This window comes from Drosophila innubila (genome assembly GCF_004354385.1).
Source record: "Drosophila innubila isolate TH190305 chromosome 2L unlocalized genomic scaffold, UK_Dinn_1.0 4_B_2L, whole genome shotgun sequence".
In the NCBI taxonomy this organism is placed as follows: domain Eukaryota; kingdom Metazoa; phylum Arthropoda; class Insecta; order Diptera; family Drosophilidae; genus Drosophila; species Drosophila innubila.
The window spans coordinates 16,551,935-16,573,850 of NW_022995372.1; the positions used below are offsets into that span (position 1 = coordinate 16,551,935).

The window sequence follows — 21,916 nt, forward strand, 5'->3', positions numbered from 1 at the left end:
CCGATATTTCGATAGCAACTATAACTGAAAATATTAACAAAAAATAAATAATTATAATTTGCGTAAATTACAAAATATAAACATAATTAGTTAATAACTGCTAATAATAAATTCAAGAATTATTCTTTTAATGGCAACATGTTCCCGTTTAAAGTTTAACAAACTGCTCAATTTAATAAAACAATCGATATCAAAACTTATATCAGAACTCAAATTGCAGTTATTTTTCAAAACATGAAATTACAGATTGACAAATGTGATATCAATATACTATTACTTTCTCAATTGATTTGCCATATCGACAATCATGTGCAGATTGGAGTTCAAGGTTTTTATTTGATTTAAGGTTTCGGAATCTAGCTGCTTAAGTACTTCACGTTTGACCTCCGACATTTTCTGTGGTTTCATCTTCAAGACGCCCAGTTTGGTGGGAATATGCACATTGGCACAACGATCTGGAAAACTGCAAAAAAGTCGTTAAGCGCTGTAAAAGATGATATATATGACGCTTACGATTGAACGGCCAACGGGCTACCACATTTGGAGAGAGCCACCTCGCCGGGTTTTGGCCAACGCAGAAAGGCAACAGCTGGCAAGTCGGCTTTCTTTAGCACGGCTCTGTCCACAGATTGAACCTGAAGACGTGGCACCTGAGATTGCTGTGGCGTGCGCATACGTCCACTGCGTGTGCAATTTGAGTGGCTGCGTTGTGGTTGAGGAGGCGGAGGAGCGGGCGCTGATAAGAGATTACAATTAGCTATTGTTAACAGATGTGCAGCACATGGGATAACATTATAAAGAAAAATGTATAAATAATGGATTTGTCTGTACTTTAAAAATAATAATATTATATAAAATTTAATATTAATATGGTTTATTTGGACACAATTTTATTTTTACGATGGAATTATATTCAAATGATAAGTTCAAATTTCAGTTTATTTTCTTTAATTGAAAAATGTGGCGGCTTTTTAGCGAGCAATAGAAAAAAAAAATTTATTAATATGTTAATTATTTTTGCTCTAGCATTTTTTAATTAAAACTATTTACGCAACTGCTATATTGAGCATAGCTTTCAATATAAAAGCCAAATTATTCAAGATTCTTTTAAATATTTGTTCAAGAACTTAAAAAAATTTGTTTTAATTTAAAAAACATTAAACATCTCATATTGACCGATGTATAAAGATTTAGGACGCTCTGAAAGCTTAAAAATTTCTCTTTAATGATTTTATAATTTATGCATATATATAATTTTATCTGTTTTGACAAAAAGACAAAACTACTTACCTATAAACTGAAAATCATCGAAGCGATTCAAATCGAGTTTTAAGAACTCACTCCATTTCATTTGCAACACATGCTGAGGAGTGCGTGCTACAATTCGTTGCAGCTGATAGTCCACGTGTTGCATGGTCCGCTTACCCAAATCCTCAATCTTTAGCAGCGCCGATTCCAGCTTCATTTCAGCAAGACGATGTTGCTCCTCCCTCTCCAGCTGAAGCTGACGACGAGTGCGTTTTATTATTTTAGTGCGTGGCATTTCTATCAAATTCTCAAAAAATAATTATGGACAATTCTTAAATCCTATCGAAATAAACTTATGTCATGGCCAACTGTGAATGAACATTGAAATTTATTGGGAAACATTTGCTTAAATTTAAAAATACACTTTAAAATATAATGAACAAATTTGAACTCAAACTAAGCGATTATGAATATTGTATAGGGGTAATTGTATAATGAATGGTTACAAATATCTATAGATATGGGGCGGACACTATTTGAATCCTGCCTTGCTGGCCGTATCAACAATCAATTGTAGATTCTCGTTCAGTTGTTTAATCTGATTCAAAGTGTCCGGATCAAGATTCTGGAGCAGATCCGGTTGAACTTCTCCCATTCTTTTGGGCCGCAGCGATAATACGCCATTCCGTATGGGAATATTGACATTGGCGAATTTATCCTGCATTCTAGAAAATGGAAAACAAAATTAAAATGGTAAAGTTATGAAGGTTTTTATGTTGTAGCGATGTAAAAACATTAATAATTTGATTTATGTTTTAACATATAATTATATATAACCTCAGCGCAGCATTTATTTATAGTCTTAATTTTTAATTATTTTTCTTTATATAAGACTTTTGACATAATTCTAAGAATTTTAAGAAAATAAGGAAACCAAAATAAGTAAAAAATAAAAATCAGGCGATATTTAATGAAACATATTAGATTTCTTTATAATAAATATTTGAAAATTATATTCTATTAATTTTGCCAAAATAAATGAACCTATTTTATGTACTCTAAATGTTTTCTGAATTTAAATTTCTTGATTTTTGGGTAAAAGAAATTTAAGATAACTATAAAAAAAAGTGTCCTGCATTTGCTGTGAGAGTATAAAAGCCGATTGTACAAATAAATGTTGTGCTGACTGTATATAAAAGGAATCATCGATGTTTGTACAATTTACTTACGACTGAGCCACAATGGGACTGCCGAACTTGGAGAGTGCCACCTCGCCGGGTTTGGGAAAGCGGAGGAAGCACAAGGGCGGTGTGCCGGGCGATGAGGGGCGTGTCTTGCGCGATGTGCGATCTGCACTTAATGCCTTGGGACGCATCGGAGTGCGCATCTTGCTGCGTGAGTTGCGATGCAAGTTGGAGTTCGAGTTGCTGCTGCTGCTGGTGACAACAACACTGCTTGCGGTAGAATGACCCACCTTGGTGCCACAAGCAGAGCGACTGCGTCGATCGCGTCGCGCACGCGCTGAATGCAATGGACCAGGTGTACGCATTGCTCGCGTTGAGCGCAGCACAGAGCTATTGTACGAAGACAGTTGGGAGGCACTGTTGCTGCCAATGGCGGTGCCCATGCTGCTGTCCTCTGTAAGGTAGCCTAAATAGAGTGACCAGGCCAGACCAATGCAATGCGCATATTTATGGGTTTGTGAGTGCGTGCGTGTGTGTGAGTGAGTAAGTGCATTTGATGTGTGCGAATAGTTGTGGATGACAAATGTTAAGGATTAGGAGAAGAGGCATAAATGTTAGAGAACGCGCCACCAATAAAAGCAATTAACAAAATGCATACAAACCTTCATCGTTGCGACTGTTGGCAACTGTCACAGCACCGCTTGTTGTTGTATTGCTGCATATGGATTGCGATGCAATGAGCTGCGTCTGATCGCTCGCTTTAAAATCGTCAAAGCGCTCCAGTTCGCTTAAAATACCCAAAAACTCGCCCATTTTCATGTTTCGCAATTCGGTTTGTAGTCGCGAATCAATTAATTGTAATGCTGTGTCCACCATCCCCTTATAGCGCATCTCCATTTCGTCCAGGGCCAATTGAGCGGAATCCATTTTCATTTCGTAAATGCGTATTTTCTCCTCGCGATTTGCCGCATCTCGATTTCTCTTGGAATTCTTAGGTATCTTTGTACGCGGCATATTGTTAAAAAGTTTTCGTTTCTTGTTGTTTTCGAAATTATGTTGAATTAATATAATTTAGCATTTACTTTGTGGCACATTGAGCAAGCGTCCAGTTTTTATGTTTTCTTTTGAGTTTTTCCGCCTTTTTTCTGTTTCTACATATGGCGTCGATCTGATGTAGAGTTGTATCTAGGGATGTCGGAATATCATTGATATTTCGATATATCGATAGATATTTTATAACAATATCGAAATACCGTTTTTTTCTTGCGGCATGACTATTAAACCAAGTTGGCAGCACTGTTACTGCATTTGTATGTCAGCTGTGGCGTCTCTGTGAATTTAATAAAATTGACAGAATAATCTGCAATAACAGAATGTACGACAGAAAAAGAAAAAAACGTCGGCTGGACAATTTCGACACTGACAGCAAGATTGCCTTAATCGAAGCGGTGCACGAAAAACGTTTACTGTGGGATGTGGAGGATAAAAGGCATTTCGATGGAGTTTTTGTAAAACAAGCATGGCAAGGCGTAGCAGACTCGCTCAACAAAAACGGTGAGTTTTCATTAAATGACAATTTCATGATACATTACTTAAAATTGTTATTTCAGTGAATGCATGCAAAATGGCTTGGAAGTCAATCCGTGATAGTTATAGATATCACTGCAAAAGCTCGGAAAAGAAGCAGGCACAGAGTGCTAGGGCCGAAGGAGCGCAATCGGAGCAGCCAAAAGTGTACTGGCATTTGGCCCCATATTTGTCATTTCTTCCAGATCTCAATTCGAAAAGACGGTAGGTAGAAGTTCCAAAATGATTTTGAATGTTATGCTATTTCATAGTGTGTCACTGCGTCATAGTGTGTCACAGCGTCACAGTGCAATGTTAACGCCAAATTAAGTTGAATCTATTCACTCGATCAAATGAATTATCACAGTGATTAATACTTTTGACAGTGGACATCACATTAACTGAATTAGATTAAATTTTGTAAAAACCTAGCATAATGCAATTATTTCTTGCAGTACGTTCAATAGTGCTTTTGAAGTCGAGGAGTCGACAAGTCAAGATAAAACTTTGGATCCATTTGAGTCTCAAGCAACTGAGGCTGTTCAAGAATATTTATCATTTTCAAATCTATTTGATGTTGACGATAGTCAACTCGATGCGGATGCCAGCATTTCTAATCATGAGTCAACGCATTCTATTGTAAGTACAATTTCGAATATCATCAGAAATTATATGAACCATGAACGAATTATTTCTCAATTTTTTGTAAATTATATTTAATAATTGCATTTATTACATTTTTGGTACTACAATTTTTTTTTTGATTTTAAAATTATTTTAAATTTATCGTTCGTTAAAATAAATACTACAAGTTCTATATACTTAAATATAATATAAAATGATTAACAAAATTTTTTATGTTTTCACTTTACAGCAGGAGGAGAATCCCAAGAAAATTAGAAAGGTAGAAAAGTCTGCAGAAGTCGCACAGGAAGTGATAATCAGCAAACCCTCTGAGTGCCTTGATCCTTTGGAAACTTCTTTGTCTACTCCAGTTCGTTCGGTCGTACTATACTGGGAAAGCATTTTGAACAAAATGGACCCGAAAGTAGCTGAAGCCGCTGAGCGCGCTGTGACAAAATTGCTTTGGAAATATGCCAAAGCTAAATTCAATGACAAAAATGATACTATAGCGGATGCCACAGAAGAACACGATGTAAGCGTAAGTTAAATATAAAAATATAATTGACAGATTTCGATTAATAGGCTACTAATTTTAAGGCAAATGAAGTGGACTTGGCTACAATTTTCGAGTGTGAAACTGACAATTTAAGAACACATTGCTTACCAAAATCACGCAACCACAACCTGAAGGAGGACACACATACCTTGATTCAGCTCCAGAAAGATCTATTGCAACGTAAAGAACAGCGAGCACAGGAAATGCACGACCAGAATATGCTTAGAGAGAAGGCAAAACTGGATCTGGAAGTTCAGGAAGGAAAACTTCGAGTCAAGATAATAGAATTGGAAATCCTGGAGAAACGGGCTAAACTGGATATGATATATAATCAATAAGTACTATAGCAAGTTGAAATCATTTTGTAAATAGTTTTACTTGGAAGGAAACAAATGATGTTTATAATTAAATACAAGAATTATAGAGCTCCTATGGCAGCTGTACGTACTATTAAGTATACTTAAACTTAGGCTCTAAAAATTCTTTTGAGTTTTATAATTTAATTGTCATGCATTGCTAAAAATATTCGTAACACTTAAAGATACATATGTTAATTTTATCTATAAACTTTGACTTCAACAGTAAAAAATTTTTACGTTTTACAGAATGTTCAGCCCAAAAAAGGGCATAAATATATTTTTATTATAAAAATACAATATTTGGAGCAACAATTAAATTACATTTGATGAGGGAAATCGAAAAAGTTTATTTCTTTCTCGGCTTTGCAGCCTTCCATTTAAGTGAGTTTGTCAAAGGCAATCCAATCAGTGGCAACGTCAACATTTTTGTTGTACTTTATTTGGCCCCAAAGTAGCAACAAATGCAAAACTACAGTGAAAACTCAATTTGCGCGACGAAACGATGCGTTAAGCATGCGAAATTTAAAACGGGAGCGACTTTCATGGCTAGATTACACAACGACCCAGTAAAACCCGGAGCAACGTGTTCCGCCAAGCAATTCCTTCTGGCAACCTTATGATTCATGCAAAATGAGTAGTATATGTCTTGACAGGGTGCTAAGAGAGCTCAAAAAAGCCTTGCAATAGGAGTACGTTGCATTTGCTGACTTTGGAAGGCTAAACGCCAGGTCTTTCAAAACGTTCGCTGCTCTGCTATGTATTTTGACACGCCCTCGCCTTCGCAAAGACAGGCACAAACTCTGTTAACCACCACGAAAGAGCGGACATAGCATAATTAGCGCAATTTGTACAGTTTTTTCTTTATGTTTTTTTCATTCTTTTGTCGATGATCTTCATATACTTGTAATTTTTCTATCGCAAAAAAGAAGAAGCTGCCGTCGAGTGCGCACGTGTTTGCAAAGTGATTTTGAAATATGAAAACTTGGAAAAATATTATTTTTACATCGTAAGTACAAAAAATATAGTAATTTCTTTTGCATTTATACATTGCATTTATTTATTTATATTTATATTATAATATTTTATTTATTTATTTAGGAGCCGTCAAATATATATTTATGTATGTATTAATACGTAAAAAATGGTTCGACTTTATATTGAAATGTAATACAGTAGATACTATTTTATGTAATACAGAGTTTAATTTTAAAGTAATTAATTTTTTTTCATTTCAAAGTGTGGATGCACACGCAAAACCAAGCCGACGCCTTTGGAATAGAAAAAAACCGAACCAAGACGAGACAACGCACTGGGGAATATATACTATTTATAGATTTAAATATAAATATTTTCATTATGTTATTATTTATATATCACATTTGTCAAGCAAATATATATGCATTTTCAATATTTATTGTGTTTTAATGAACGTTGCTTATCCACCCAAAGCAATGCCTTTTAGCTTATGTTCGTAGCGAACGCCGCAGGCCTTTCTACTGCCTTCTACACGAAGGCCTTCTGCAACGTTGTTCTTGAAATGGGCGTTGAAAGGGAATGGGCGTTAACAGAGCCATAACAGAAGCCCTGCCAAACTTGCAATGCTACCCTTCTTTCAGCGTTTCACCCCTGTATAATAGCGAATGGAAAACGTCAGATTTAGCAACTGCTCTTACGTTACTCAACATGTGGTTTGAAGTTACTTTCGATAGGAGCCAAGTTTTATTGGGGAGCTAATACGCACAGATACACACTCCTACTCACTAACACGCACACCCACACATACAATATGTACACACCTACACTGCCAACTGTTGCATATTGCGGTGCGTGTGTAGCTTTTATTGTCCTGCCGTTGTTTCTGTCTCTGCCTCTGCCTCTGCCCCAATGTTGCCGCCGTAGCTGGTTGACATCAATTCAGACAGACCTGTCTGTATATGGAACAGAAGCATTATTACATCTCTATATGTGCATATATAGACAGGTGGCACAACGAGAGCCTCACAAAGACCAGGATGCACATCCTAGACAGCCCGCCAGCTATAAAAGTGAATTTAATAAGAGAAACACTTGCTCGGCTGCATGGTACCCATTAAATAAAATTCACATACACACACACACACACCAGATCGGATCCTACACAACTTTTTTTTCCCTCTATTTTCTACACTGTAAATGGTTAATCCTTGTTTTTATTCTCCACTCTCTTCAATAAAAAAAAGAAAAATAAATATGCAAGGAAACACCATACCAGCTCCGATCGGTAGTTATATAATATATTAATTATATTAGAAAATTAATTAAACTTCATAAGTTCTTCATAAGTTAAGCTTTTGGTGTGCATTACTATGTTTATTTTAGTTGGGGAAGTTAAATTTACTTTACTTTTTGACTTAAACATTTATTTGTCTTTCTTGTCTTTCTAACTACCCTATAATATAATAGTTATGGTTTTTCCAAAAAATAAAAAGCCAACGAAAAGGAAAAGCAATCAATTTAATGTTATGACTTTTTAGTACATACTTGTAATAGATTCATCCCCACTTAAAGGAACTACCCCTATATTAATGAGCCAAATATTTGAAGTATCGAAAACACAATTTAATTTTCGTCTAGTAGACGAAACTCACCCACGTTCTTCTCTCATACACCCCACATTCAGGCGTTAAGTTGCAGTTCCCAGTTCCCAGTTCCCAGTTGCCAGTCATACATACAGGGGACAGGTGTGCATGTGAACTGTTCCCACTTAGCTGGGAACATTTTGTGAGTGCGATTGCAAGTTGCACTCAAAACGACGAGACGCGACGCGACGAACGCTTGTGTTCCATTTTGCCGAAACGTTCCTCGTATCTTGTGGCCAGCCTTGGTGTATGCAACACCGAGGCAGAGACCAGTCGCTTGTAGCAGCGACAGAAGTTGCAACGTCAACGTTATCAGTCACAGTCAGGAGACGGCAACAGTTCGAGCAGTTCGTACTCCTGTACGCGGTTCAGTTTCGGTTCAGTTTGCACCGCGCTCGCCGTTCACATTCGTTTTCACTCCCACACACACATTTTACATTCATTCTACATTCGCCAAAGTAACGTGGCTCGAGCCAGCTAGACCCGGATCCATACCCAAACCCAGGTCTACCTTCGGTTTTCCATTTTCTGTTATTGTTTCCTTTGTTTATTGGTGCGTGTCTTTAGTTTTTTTCCCTAACATTCTCACCCCCCTCTCTCACTATCTCTCTCGCTCTCACTTTCTCGTTTGCTTTGAGCATTCTTTCGTAATTGCAGGGCAAGCCAGAGTGAGTGTGAGTGTAAGAGTGAGAGAGAGACGCAGACATAATTAAATTAAAATTTACTCACAACACACACACACACACTCGTACACTTCGACAGGGCCAACTAATCACATTACCAACCATCAGCCATCGTCAAAAAAGCTAACAGGCATTGACATCGTCGCAGGCAGTCGGCCAACAACGGACTAACAAGACATTCCATACTTTTGTGTTGCATACTTTTTGGCGCGTACTGTCCTCGAGCTCTTAACGCAAATTGAAAACGTTTTTCAGTGGTCAGATCAACATAGATATCCAACTAAAACTTCGTAAAAGGCAACGTCTACTTCACGATCGAAGTGAAAAATTTCAAATCTCTTCCGGCTGGTAGGTTTATTAAATTAATAAAAAAAAAACAATTGAATCTATAATACATTTGCACACAATATTATATTTTAGGAAGTTTATTACGAATATATATGGTTTCAAAATTCAATTTTAATTATTATTTCATTATTATTAAAAAAATCGAATTACATTTGATTGTATAAAATAATAAGTATCTACGAAGTGACAATTTATGATGATATAATTGATTCATGATAATAAAATTGTTTTCCATATCCATTTCCATATAATTTATTTATCACACTCGTGTTACTCATTAACCGTTTAAATGCGTTTATCGTTTAGAAATAAATTTGTCATACATGAATAATGAGTGTTGCATTAGAAAATCTCTAAGTAAAAAATTTCTTGTATTTTAATAAATATAGTTAGAGCTATTTTAAGAAAGTACGTAATCTTTTTACATGATATTTAGAATAAATAAATGTCAAAAAACTTAACTTTTAAAAGTAATTAAAAAGTTATTTCAATTTCATTTACATTTACACATATTAAGATAGTAGAATAATAGAAAAGTCAAATTCTAACAGATAAACCAATACATAACCTAATTATTAACTGTAAACTAGACAGAAATAACACAGATCTAAAACATTGCACAGAGCTGTGCCTAACAAAATGTAACACTGAAAATAGTTTAAGAGAATATAAGATAATATGACTGAGTCTAAAATCCACAGAGAAAGGCATATCATTTTATTATATTCAGCTATTATGTGCTTATATTTAATTATAAATATGAATTAAGTCTTTTTTAATTGAGCAACTTAATTAAAAATTAATTAAAATTATAAAAGCCTTCATTTTATTATCATTGTATTTCTGTAAATTGGCGAACACATTTTATGGAGTTTTTTTTATCTCCTTTTGTTGTAAAAATATTTACAGTCAAAGATGACGTAATGATTAAATAGCATTCAAGTAAAATTAACGGCAGGCTTCTCATTATTCTTTTGGTCTGTAAAGATTTTAATGTGGCGTCTGTCTCAATCAAATTGTCATTGGTTTTTTTTTAAATCTATTTATATTGGTCTAGGCTTTAGTCCATTGCATTCATTTATACCGGCGACTCAGCAATTTCCTGTCATATTGTCAGACATTCCCCAGAAAGGCAATCATACTTGACAATTATAATATTGGTCAATTAAATGTCATTTTGCAAGGCAAATCAGTATTTCATTTCGTATATATACCCTATAAGCATTCTTATTATAGTAAAAGATTTATTTTTAACAAAGTTTTTGTACTTCGTAAGTTAAATCGTAATGAGTGATATAATAATAATTTTAGTTCAGCCGACCAGACCCCTTAATGTTAAAGTATTCCTGATCAGAAATATGAGATTTGGTGAGAAAAAAGTTATTAATCAGAACAGCTGATGATATATTTAAGCTTTGGTTTTTCGAATATTGCAAGGGTTTTTACATGCGCTGCAAAAATAATTGAATTACATTTGTGTCAGTGTGCTTTGTTGTTTATTGTCCGAGTGATGGTCGAATTACATTCGCAGTCGCATTAAAATTCACAATCACATATATTCACATGCAGCATTCCCCTTCTTATTTGCCCTGCTTCAATTACAATGAAAAATATTTGCATTTCAATGCGTAACATAAAAGGGTGAACACTACGTGACAATTTGATGAATTCCGCGAACCTCTCGATGAAATTAGTAAAGGCGTTGTTTACTTGCAAATACCAAATGGTAATAAACGTGTTTTATATTTTATTTTTAGCATTAAGTTGAGCTGCATACTAGACTTGCAATAAATCGTTTAGCAAAAGTTCCACTGAACGAATTACTAAAGTGAACGAACTTATCGTGCCAAAGATCGTTAAACTAGTTCACAAGCAAAGCGAGTTAAATGAACGAGATTAAAACACTTGGCGTCAATTGAACTACTATGAAAAACTCTAGCAGATAGCTGGAGTAGGGAAAGTACGTTAATAAAATTTTTTAAATTACCGCCAACCATAAAAACTGGTATGGTACTAGACATATAAAATGACCTGTACTACCTTAGTGCCGCTTCAGTGCCGTTAAGTATGCAATGTATTTTCGTATTCATTTTCATATTTTCCGTGTGCACGCACAAAACGCATTCGTTGCTGCGACAACTCACTGACCCGCACCCTTTAACCCTCCGCAACAACTTCTGTTCTCTGCTTATGGACGACCTCATTTTGCTTATGGAGCTAACCATTGTCCCATCAATGACCTCCAACGACCGCCCAGCGCGTGTTCTTAAATAATAATTTCAAGTGGTTTTCGGCCAAGTGGAATAGAAAAAGTGCATGCCACGGGCTGCAGCCAAAGCAGCTGAAGCAGCATTGCAACCAACGTTAAGCCCCCAAAAAGCAGCCCCTTCGGAAACGCCCACTGCCACCTACATACCTCGCAATTGTGCGCGACGCGACGGTGCCCACTTCAAAGTTCGATTTTTGTTGTATTGAAAATTGGCGTGCATTAGTTTCAGCCAAGCCGCCAAACAAAAGAAAATATCGAAGGAAGCAGACTCAAAAGAAAAAGAGTGAGAGAGCGAATTCAAGAAAGTGTGTGTGTGTGTGAGTGTGTGTGTGCTGTAGCAGGTTTTAGTAAGCGGCATATACCTTTTGTTGTTTCTTTAATTAAAAACAAGACCTTAAGCATAAAATTTAAATAATTTAACATTTTAGAACGTGCAAAATGTTGGCACAATTCTTTTCCCTCAGTATCATTCGTAAAGAGCAGCAAGTATTTCGCTCTCTTAACGAAACTTTCGGTATGTTTACAGTTGTTGTTTTTACAGTAAGCTATTTATTACATGTTTAAAATTGTATATTAACTTTTGATAAAAGCTGAGCTCAGATTTATTAAATCTTATTTTAAACGAGCTTTGGACTCGAAACTTTGTTCAATTTAAAATCAAAAAGATATTTTTATTGTTTTAACTTGTTATTGACTTTTTAACCCAATTAAATTTTTATTAACAAATAATTATCATTTTTATAATAATCTGAATTTATTTGATTTATTTTTATTCGAAATCTCAAATAGTTGAGTAATATTAGAAAGTTGATGTTATTATGTATTTTATAAACTTTTATTTAAGAAAGTGGTTCGGTTTGGTTTCGGATAAGACATTGAGTTACCGCATATTTAATACAAGTTGATATCGTTTATTTATTTGCTGTCTCAATGCAGATTTGATTCTTAAGGAATATTTGTAATGTTTTCTCCTCATAAATTAGCCTTACATAAATTAATTATATATGAATTTAATAAAATTATAGCAAATTAATATACAATCTTATTCCCGAAATTATGTACAAATAATTGAATGCAGTTGCAAATACTGAATGAAATGCTGACCCAAATGTTGGGCAAATTGCCAAAATGCGTATTAAATGAAGTACACTTGAGTTTATTAGGATATTCGCGAATTAAATGTTCTCCCCCGTGTGTGTAGCCTGCATTTATTGTATGCAGTTTATTCAATTTCATTGATTAATACATGTATGTAGTCGTATTATGCGCAACGTGAAATTGTAATAAAAACATATTATAAATTTAGGTAGAGCTATCAATAATAAATAACAACAGCTGTATACACATGTCGTATTAAGTATGTATCTCAGTTCACATTTGCGGCGGACTGAACACAGTCGACACACAAATTCGCAACCCACTAAACGGAAGTGCATTCACAAAATTTGCGCAGTACTTCCGGTTTCCGTATGGTGTCTCCTTCTGTTGCACTGCGGTTCTGCTTATGTGTCACTGTGTGTATATGTGTGTGAATTTGTTTGCTTGCTTCATGTGCAACGTAGCAGAAGTTAGATAAATTTTAGTTTCTAGCCCAGTCATGGCGAATTTCAAATGTTTGTTATATATAACTTGATTATGCAACATTTAATATAAGATATTGTCAAGAATTACATAATAAATTAGGGAGATGTTTAAATTGCAATATTGTAGTTGAAATCAGGAAATAATACCAGGTCCGTTATTCAAAACTAACCGTTTACTTTTTCTTGCCGAAACCGGACCTATTACCGAAATAATATCTTATTGAGGAATTGAATATCCAAACGTTTGCAGTCGCTAGGTCAAAGGTCTAGACCAATTCAAACATTCATAGCTTTGTCAAAACTAAATTTAATTAATTAATTAATTAAATTATATTTGAATAAATAAATAAAAAGTAATATGAAGACAACAGGAAGAAATACAAAAAATATGCTAAAAAAGGATAAGCTTGCTTATGGGCTCACCTTTAAACAAGAAATTATTTACGGTACTGTTTTTATTATTTTTTAATTAATAAAAAGGAACTTTCAAGAATTCTTAATAAGAACAAATTGAAAATCATGTCTTTAATTTCAATGCTATGCAACTGATTGCAGTCGGTAGCAAAGCTTATCTTATTTTCATCTAAGTTTCCCCTGCGATGCCAAAGTAAATAGCATACAGCTGGAACATTTTTTAGTTGAATTTTTAATCAACTAAAGATCTAAGAGATAGCGCAACTAACAACGAGCAGGAAAAAAGTAGTGAAAGAGAGCGCAATTGCAGTGCTTCGTCTAATTAAAAACTATAAATTATACTCGTTTAAATCCATTTGGTTGGTTTTTGCTGCATTTTTAATTGCTATTTGTGCAACATATTAAAAGCCAAAGCAAAACTGTTGCAACAACTACAACAATAATTGCCAGCCGGCAATTGCCATCGTTGCTTCTTGCTGTTATTGTTGCAGCGCCTGCTGAAGGTGTGAAAAGTGGGTGGGGCTGATGCATAATTTAGCAACAACACCCACTGCCCCCTTCCGCCACGAATTCTCTCAAAAGACCGAAATATTTAATGTGTGGGCGTGGCAGCAGGGCAACCGGATGACAGCGCGTCAAACGCTTGTAAATGTAAAAAAATAATAAAAATAAAAAAAGATAAGAATAGAAGTAAATGTGAACAGTCTCGTATGGGGCACATAAAGAGAGGGCGGCAAAGCAGGTGGCACAACAGCATTGAAGGCGTGGCAAACTGCCACTGGCAACAGATAATTTCTTTGCCTTTTACATTGCAACCAGGAGCATTTTTCCAATGGATTTTTCGCAAAGTTTCCGGTACGCTCGGTAGCAAATTTATTGAACCATGAAATGTTTGTGAACGTGTCTCGGCCGAGTCAGTAAAAGAGAAGGGAAAGCAGAGAGAGTGGAAAAAAGGAGAAGAAAAAGGAAAAGCCTGTAGGTGCCATGAATAATGCTTGTTAGTTGTAGCATGAATTTGATGCCCTGTAAATAGTCGAGTTATTCTCATTTCTCCATCCAACATTTAACAAATTCTTAAAGTGTTTTTTCTCATCAGAAAAAGTTCCATTTTGTTTCTTATTATACAAGAAAATATGACATACTTGGACATAATACATTTTTATCATTCTGCTCACCCTTTTGTACTTACTATTTATATTCCCAAATTATTCATAGCTATTGAGTCGTTCAATATTGAGTTAATAGTTTTTCATTGTCCTTTGTTAGTCCAACTTTGTGGCTTTTGCTTGTCATTGTTTTATACTCTTTCAAGGGTAATACAGTTTTGTAAAGAAAAACGTAACGTAAGTTAGAGTATTATTAATTAAGAGTGTTTACTTTAAGTTTATAAGCTAACTCTAGATAAAACTTGACACAGATATTAAGTAATGTTATTATTTATTGTCCAGAACTCAGTGAATTAATCCCAGCTTAAATTATAAAAAAGTAAAAAGCAATAATACAGACTGAAGGGCATTTAACCTTGTTATACATAATAGAACTCATCTGAAGAGTATTCAATCTTCGCCATAGCGAATGCATCTCTCCGTCTTGTTTAAATTTCTTCGTCGTATTGAAGCTGTGGAATATCGTAACGTTCTTCAAATTTCGCTTGTTTTTGCTTTGGAGATTGTTTGGTTGAGTTTTTATTTAACGCATCAATGGCCACTTGGCTATTGGCCATTGGATCTCGTCGTGGTCAATTGCAGAGCCAAAAGGGTTGCCTTAACAATTTCCTTCGTATTTGTTATTGTTATCGTTTTTGTTGGTGTTGTTGTTTTCTGTGCAACTTCTCGTTTTATTGTTGCTTTTGTGGACTGCTTTTTTGTAACTGCCACATGGCTCATAATTTTTCATTGCGATTCCAGTTTCCTTCTCTTCATCGTTTTGTGCCATGAAAAATTGATGCCGGCTTTGATTGGATTGGATTTTGATATCCTATCGAAAGTATACTAAATTGCATTCCTTGCAGAATTATGATGAAGAGGGAAAAGTAAATGGATAAATGGCAGGAATTTTCTTGTAATTGCACTTAAAATTTACCTGTAAGTTTAAGTATTGGCCATGAGTTGATTAATCGTTTTATTGGCGATGATTTGGAATGGGTTTGTTTTTGTTTTTCACACAAATTGGGTAATAAATTAAGTGGCAAATAATTGCAATTGTTTCTGAGTATGCATTAATGCAGACAAGTTTTAGGAGCTGCAACAAATGCGCAAATCTTTCATTGTATTTGATCTATGATCTGCAGGGTAAAATGATAATGGGAAAATTCTGCAATTTTCTTTACGTCAATGGGGACAAGCTTAAGGCTTATTTACTTTATAAAGTATGCAAATCAGAATTAATATGGAGTTTTGCAATAAGTGGAGAACCAGAAATAGTAAAATTTTTTCTAAGTCATTTTAAAATGAAAATTACAAATTATTTGCCACATCATATCATAATACTTCAAATATACGCCTAGAGTATTACAATCTAAATTTCTGGTGGTATTGTTGCAAATATTAATTATATCGATTATAATTATACCATAACCACATTTTATAGATGCATTTCATCTAAGTTACTTACATTCTAGAGTCACAACATTATTTCTACACTTCAATGCAACATTTTCTTAAATTAAAGTTATTTCATTTCTATATCATTTTGTGATTTTAAATGCCTTTTAAAGCTTGGGAATTAAGAAAATATTGTTAGAGTATGAAGTCGAATTTTTTCAACTTAAATACAACAATTTAAAGTTCACATATATTTTATAATAGGAAATGGCAACCTCACGCTGTAAATGGCCGTCTTTATAAACCTATTGTCGTAGAGAAAACAAAGGAAAACAAAGAGATAGAGAGAGAAAAGTATAAAGAAAGATATATTCTCTGTACCAAAATGAAAGCAAATAAAATGCGTGAGGCAGGTTTGATTTTGGGGTGAAGGGAGCGGAAACGGAGGGAAAACAGCTTTGGTTTTTTTTTTGGCAGCTTTTAGCCCGCACTTGTTTTCGGCTAATTCGATTAAACGCTTATCCAGTTTCGCAATTCTGAAACGAATTTTGCGGAGGAAGGTCTTTGCAACTTGTTCACCTATTGATCGCCTTATTCAATTATTTGCTCTGCCATTCATGAATGGGACACCAAGACCCCGAGACCAAAGACCGATACCGAATCCCGACACCAATTTGGGGCTAACAAAAAAGAGAAATGCACACAAAAGCGAATTTTGCCTGCCTAGCGGAATGATGCAACTCAGCATTTCCATGGACACTCGGCATTATGCTGTCACACAGCGCCTGCACCCTTCCTACTCTCCCCTTCTTCTTAACATCGCCAGTGCGTTGCACTTTTCGTGCGTCACTTTTGAATTGAGCTGAGAATTTGGTAGCCTGGTCAAGAACCGAAAAAAAGAGCCATACTGAATTCAATTAGAGTTGTCTTCCTTTTTTTCTGAGTCAGCTTTTGGCCTCATTCATTCATTTCTGACTTGACACAATGGATTGGATTTGCATAGACCAAAGTCCAAAGGGAAAATGGCGATCTCGAAAATTATTGCAACATGTGTAAAAAGGTAGAAAAAAACAGAATTGATTTGATTAAACGAAGCTGCTTTCGGCAACAAGTGTGGCAGTTAAATCAGCTCGCTAAGTGATTGGGTGTGGCATGTCCGATGCAACATTTTATGCAAAACTTTTCCATTCACTTGTCCGTTCTTCAACTTACTCTGATTGATTTTGCTAGCAGCAATATAAATTGAAAAGCCCGACATATTTGCAATTAAATCGAGGTGCTTCATTTTAACATTATTATTAAAATTAATAAATAAATAAACAGAAATTCAATATTCAGAATATTTGAATTTTATTATAAATTTTTTTAATATTTGATGCGCAAACTTTTAACGTAAAAAATCTAGTTGAAATCTAGTAGAAGCCTTTTTCCAATAAACTGCATTCAAATATGTGTTGCGGCAAGAAGCTTATAAAGTAGCTCTTAAGCTGCTTTGGTTGTGCAAAAAGTCTATTAAAATTGGACCATAAATTTCAGATAAAGTGTGTGCCATGTGTGTTTGTTGTGATATGGAGAATTTATACACAGAAAAAAATAATCGAGAAAATATTCGGAAAACCTTAAATGGTATATATTCGTAATGTAACAGTTCTATAAAGAATGCTTCAAAATACATGCTAAATTCACGAGATTAAAACTGGAATTTGCAAAAAAATAATTTCTTTCTTTCTGTGTAACCATTGCTTGAAGTAAATTGTTAAGGATTTATAACGAAGCACTCTCCCACAGCAGCCACTAACTAAAATAGCCATCTGCCAACACGTGTGTCTATTTGTTGGCAAAACACCAGCTACAACAACAAAAACAGCAGTTGCAACAACAACAACAAAAACTCTGAAGTAAATCCGTAGTGCAAGCAGCAGCCACGCAACTGATAAACTTTGCTGCATACTTTGCGGCGCTGTTAAATATGTAGAAGTGCACACAGAGCACTATGGGTATTATTCACATTTTTAAAAGCAATTGACTAATTTCTCAAGAACAAAAACACATATTTTAGTCTAAATTTTAGCATTGTGCATATAATACTTATTTCTTAATTCCAATAAATACCTTTAAAAAACTAAAACGATACCCTAAAACTGGTTTTAAGCATTAATATATTCCTTAAAACTAAACAAACGGTTTCAAAATATGATCGATTTTATACCTTGCTAGCAAAAAACGAATTTAGCAGAAGTACAAATATGAAAGTCATTCTTCTAAATTATTTTTTCATTTACAACAATAAGATTTTAAAATCTATATTGATAAAGGGGCGCACTTTGTCAAAATTCCATAAAGTTCCTGGTATTACAGTTACGTATTTTTCTGATGGGTGGTCGTGATATAAGAGTTATTTTAAAAAACTTTTATAAAATGTAGTAAAAAATGCCCATAGTGCATAGCATACAGCTGCTGACTGCAATGTAATTCCATTTAACATGCACATCGCACAGCCGAGTAAGCGAGATAGTCTATAGTTGTGAGTTGCAGCGCTTCTTACATATTTACAACTTAATACTATGCGTAAGTGTGTGTGAGTGTGTGTAAGAGCTTAACTTTGCATGCTACAAATAATTAAAGCATCAAATAAGGTGCTTTAGTCAGCGGCAGACAGAGCGAGAGAGAGAGAGAAAGGTAGAGGTAGGGTGGCAGAGTAAGATGATGGCAAACGTAAAGCTGAGCAGCATCTGAAATTGTCATCGTCATCTCATATAAAAGACACCCAATGCCTTTGATGCACTAGACAAGGAGAAACCACAGCCATTGAAGCACATCTGCCACATATTGCATGAGCAAGTATTTTAACATCATCTCTAGTCTTCTCTTCTCCGTTCTCATCTTCTGCTTTTCTCTTAATTGAATATTTAAATGCAAATTTAATGGTTGGGTTTTCTGTGTACTCTGTGTTTTTATTTAATTTACTCTTCCACTTTTGAGATTGTCCTCGGACGCTCATTTTCAATTTTAAGTGCATTGTGTCAGTTGCAGGCTAAAAGCAAGCAACTTTATGATGTCTCCAAGGAGTGAGAATCATGCTCCCTTTATACTCAACGTCATAGTGGAAACAGCAGCTGTTTATATTTTGTCAGTACTTTCAGATGTATTTATAAATATATAGATATTTATTAAATAAATAGCCCATATTAAACCCAACTAATCCTTGTTGCTGTGATAAGTTTTGTATGTAAAAATTCAATGAAAAATTAGGAAACTTGACTCATATTTTTATGCCGGCTACTATGTGGCTAAAAAAATAGAAAGAACAAACTGATTTGATCAAATAACACCTAAAAACTAAGTTTTTATTGCCAATGAAAACCGTCTAGCATTTACAATATAAGAGCTAGAGGCTCTTTTTAGTCCATAATAACTCCCCCATACACCCAGTTTTTAAGATATTTTGATTTTTTCGGAAGTGAATATTAGCTTTAATTATTATTAATCATACTACTTAATTTTAACAGGATCGAAAAATTATTACATAGTTATGGCAGTTTTTTTTTTGTAAATGTAAACTTTTTTAGTATACTTATTATAAGACATTTTTCTAACTGTAATTGGCTTACTTTTCTTCGATTTCTAGTAACTTTAACGCTTTTACTAAAGTTTCTTTGCTTTTGTTGCACATTTAAAGCACAATGTGCACTTTTGCGTTGATTCATTCCCTCACTTAGAGCCAGATAGCTGTTATCGTTAGTTTTGTTTTTTAGCCAAACGTTACATGAAGTCGTTTCTTTTGCTCAATATCCTATCACCAGGTGCTCTTGAAACTCATGCTACCATTATGCAATATCCCGCTGGCAATGCTAACAAATAGATCCACCCAACGAAAAGAGAAGAAACTAGTCGGCCGGTGCTACAGTCGAGCATACTCGACTGTCGGAGACCCCGTACTTACTATCCAAAATCAGTCACTTCTAAAAACTAAATAATATTTAAGATTACTATAAACTCTTATATATTAAATTTGTCGCCGCTCGAATTTGCTTCCGATATAATTAAAATTTTATCGGCACCCAGGAACACCACGTGGAGGCCATTACACTTGTAATGGGGTCCTTTTTTCCAAAAGAAACTTTTGGGGACCTTCGAGTCGACTTGAGTTGCGTAAAGCTTATAGTATATATGCCTTAGAGTCTTATGTTTAACACTATTTAATAACACTAGTCACACTAATTATCTTAAAATGGAACACTTGGTAGCACAACAAAATCAAATTTCAAAATCACTTGTACACAGCGCGCACAAAAGAGTTGAAAAAGAGTCAGTTTAAAGTCAAATAGACATACATATGCATTAATCATTAGGAAGAGCAGGACATCCATATGTGCAATTCAAAGATCTGTTAAGTGCACACATACATACATATGTTGGCACGCGCCAAAACAAAAGAAGTTTTTAGCTAAGCATTCATATATATAAACATGCGTTTATGCATATTTGGCTATGTTAAGCATAAGTGAAACCTTAACAGAGAATAAATTAAAACTGCAAAACATGCTAAATGTTAAATCAAATAGTAAAATAATTGAAAACCAAAAGCATAAATTTACACAGTAAATGTATAATAAACATGAAATTAACATAGAATTTTAACTTAACGTTTTAACTTATTTAAATGAAATTTTTAAACATGTATTCAATACTGACATTTAACAGTATAACATTCATAAATAACAATTTCAATAAATTGTAAAAGCTTAAATTCAGCTGGAAAAAAAGTTGTTTCCGCCGGAATCAGACCCGCGACAAAATTGCAAAATTTTCAAAAGACAAAGGCTCAAAGTGTTGAGCCATATATGTCTTTATCCTCCTAAATGGCCATATTGCTTGTTTTAGTGCTCAATTAAAAGTAAAAGAAATAATTTATATTTTAACATTTAATGTTAATATTACATTTTAAATAAGCACTGAGTTTGTTTTAATATAAAATGAAATTGAATTCGAACATAAATAAATTAAAAATCTTTCGTCCACGGCAGGACTCGAACCCACGAGCACTGTCCGACTCCGCGACTCAGTACACTGCGCCACCGAAGCTCACGTCTGAATGGACTCCAATTTGTTATATAATATGTTAATATAAATTTTTTGTTTTATCAAGATATTCAAGTTTTAATTACTGCCAACACGCCATCAACGAATTTAACAGCAAAATTTATTATTTGAATATCTTCGCTATTTATTGTGCGATCAGAATGAAATTTTCAGCAAAAATTTAGGACAATTATATCTTCATCTGTGCAAAATCTGGAATTTCTGGCTTTCAAAATGCTCTTATAATTTGGATATGAAATTTTCAATGTCGATTTGCAGGCGGTTAAGGGGGCGTGGCTGATTTTTGAAACAAACTTGATCTGCCTGCAGTATGGAGGAACCTACATACCAAGTTTGGTGTCTCTAGCTCTTATAGTCTCCGAGATCTAGGTGTTCATACAGACAGACAGACAGACAGACAGACGGACAGACAGACAGACGGACATTGCTATATCGACTCGACTATTGATGCTGATCAAGAATATATATACTTTATAGGGTCTGCCACGCCTCCTTCTACCTGTTACGCACATATTCGGTAAAACAAACCCAATAGACCCCTGTACTTTTTTTAAGTACGGGGTCTAAAAATGAAACAACCGTGAAGCAAGTGAAGTGTCACATGAAACGCTTTTAATTGCATGCTTTTTTGTTATTGTCTCACTTGCTGTGTGAGCTTTGCCATCATCGGTAAGCCAGCACAACAAACTGATAAAAAAAGCAACAAGAACAACAACAAATGGAAAGGTTGCAAAATTGTTCTATTTTCCCCTTTTTCACTTTTTCATCTCCACTTCCGGTCCAAGCATCGATTTCATAGTTCAAGTCGTAAATATAAT

The 21,916-nt window shown here is 34.6% G+C and overlaps 4 protein-coding genes across 9 annotated transcripts in view; 2 read left to right on the forward strand and 2 right to left on the reverse strand.

Annotated features, from left to right (window-relative positions):
- Window positions 1-200: 200 nt before the first annotated feature.
- LOC117781840 (borealin) lies at window positions 201-1,636 on the reverse strand. Its single transcript, XM_034618712.1, has 3 exons — window positions 1,291-1,636; window positions 514-736; window positions 201-463 (listed from the first exon to the last, which is right to left on the reverse strand). The coding sequence occupies exons 1-3, from the start codon at window positions 1,541-1,543 to the stop codon at window positions 274-276; spliced, it is 666 nt and encodes a 221-aa protein (XP_034474603.1). The 5' UTR covers window positions 1,544-1,636; the 3' UTR covers window positions 201-273.
- Window positions 1,637-1,699: 63 nt separating this feature from the next.
- On the reverse strand, window positions 1,700-3,599 carry LOC117781839 (borealin). 2 transcript variants are annotated; one of them, XM_034618711.1, is made up of 3 exons: window positions 3,095-3,599; window positions 2,478-2,886; window positions 1,700-1,973 (listed from the first exon to the last, which is right to left on the reverse strand). In XM_034618711.1, the coding sequence occupies exons 1-3, from the start codon at window positions 3,444-3,446 to the stop codon at window positions 1,781-1,783; spliced, it is 954 nt and encodes a 317-aa protein (XP_034474602.1). In that variant the 5' UTR covers window positions 3,447-3,599; the 3' UTR covers window positions 1,700-1,780. The 2 variants fall into 2 exon arrangements, with proteins under 2 accessions (XP_034474602.1, XP_034474601.1); XM_034618710.1 differs by having other exon boundaries at window positions 2,478-2,898; window positions 3,095-3,598.
- A 178-nt stretch (window positions 3,600-3,777) lies between these two features.
- Window positions 3,778-5,749, forward strand: LOC117780133. 4 transcript variants are annotated; one of them, XM_034616548.1, is made up of 5 exons: window positions 3,778-3,986; window positions 4,043-4,223; window positions 4,454-4,637; window positions 4,873-5,160; window positions 5,220-5,749. In XM_034616548.1, the coding sequence occupies exons 1-5, from the start codon at window positions 3,806-3,808 to the stop codon at window positions 5,514-5,516; spliced, it is 1,131 nt and encodes a 376-aa protein (XP_034472439.1). In that variant the 5' UTR covers window positions 3,778-3,805; the 3' UTR covers window positions 5,517-5,749. The 4 variants fall into 4 exon arrangements, with proteins under 4 accessions (XP_034472439.1, XP_034472440.1, XP_034472438.1 ...); XM_034616549.1 differs by having other exon boundaries at window positions 4,873-5,154; XM_034616547.1 differs by having other exon boundaries at window positions 4,876-5,154; window positions 5,205-5,749.
- A 2,709-nt stretch (window positions 5,750-8,458) lies between these two features.
- The window catches only part of LOC117779814 (guanine nucleotide-binding protein subunit gamma-e), a 42,703-nt gene continuing 29,245 nt past the window's right edge, over window positions 8,459-21,916 (forward strand). Inside the window, exons 1-2 of one of the 2 annotated variants that reach the window (XM_034616134.1) lie at window positions 8,459-8,514; window positions 9,094-9,186. The gene's annotated coding sequence lies outside the window, so the exon portion shown is untranslated. Of the gene's footprint in view, window positions 8,515-8,952; window positions 9,187-21,916 lie in introns of those variants that run through there. The other variant, XM_034616135.1, reaches the window with a different exon arrangement.

Excerpts from the sequence above, each read along its gene's own strand:
- LOC117781840 (XM_034618712.1), bottom strand. The coding sequence starts at position 1,543 with ATGCCACGCACTAAAATAATAAAACGCACTCGTCGTCAGCTTCAGCTG. Across the intron at positions 737-1,290 it reads CGATGATTTTCAGTTTATAG|CGCCCGCTCCTCCGCCTCCT; the intron begins GTAAGTAGTTTT and ends ATCTCTTATCAG. Across the intron at positions 464-513 it reads AGCCCGTTGGCCGTTCAATC|TTTTCCAGATCGTTGTGCCA; the intron begins GTAAGCGTCATA and ends ACTTTTTTGCAG.
- LOC117781839 (XM_034618710.1), bottom strand. The coding sequence starts at position 3,446 with ATGCCGCGTACAAAGATACCTAAGAATTCCAAGAGAAATCGAGATGCG. Across the intron at positions 2,899-3,094 it reads CAACAGTCGCAACGATGAAG|GCTACCTTACAGAGGACAGC; the intron begins GTTTGTATGCAT and ends CACTCTATTTAG. Across the intron at positions 1,974-2,477 it reads AGTCCCATTGTGGCTCAGTC|AATGCAGGATAAATTCGCCA; the intron begins GTAAGTAAATTG and ends TCCATTTTCTAG.
- LOC117780133 (XM_034616546.1), top strand. The coding sequence starts at position 3,806 with ATGTACGACAGAAAAAGAAAAAAACGTCGGCTGGACAATTTCGACACT. Across the intron at positions 4,224-4,453 it reads GATCTCAATTCGAAAAGACG|TACGTTCAATAGTGCTTTTG; the intron begins GTAGGTAGAAGT and ends TATTTCTTGCAG. Across the intron at positions 4,638-4,872 it reads ATGAGTCAACGCATTCTATT|CAGGAGGAGAATCCCAAGAA; the intron begins GTAAGTACAATT and ends TTCACTTTACAG.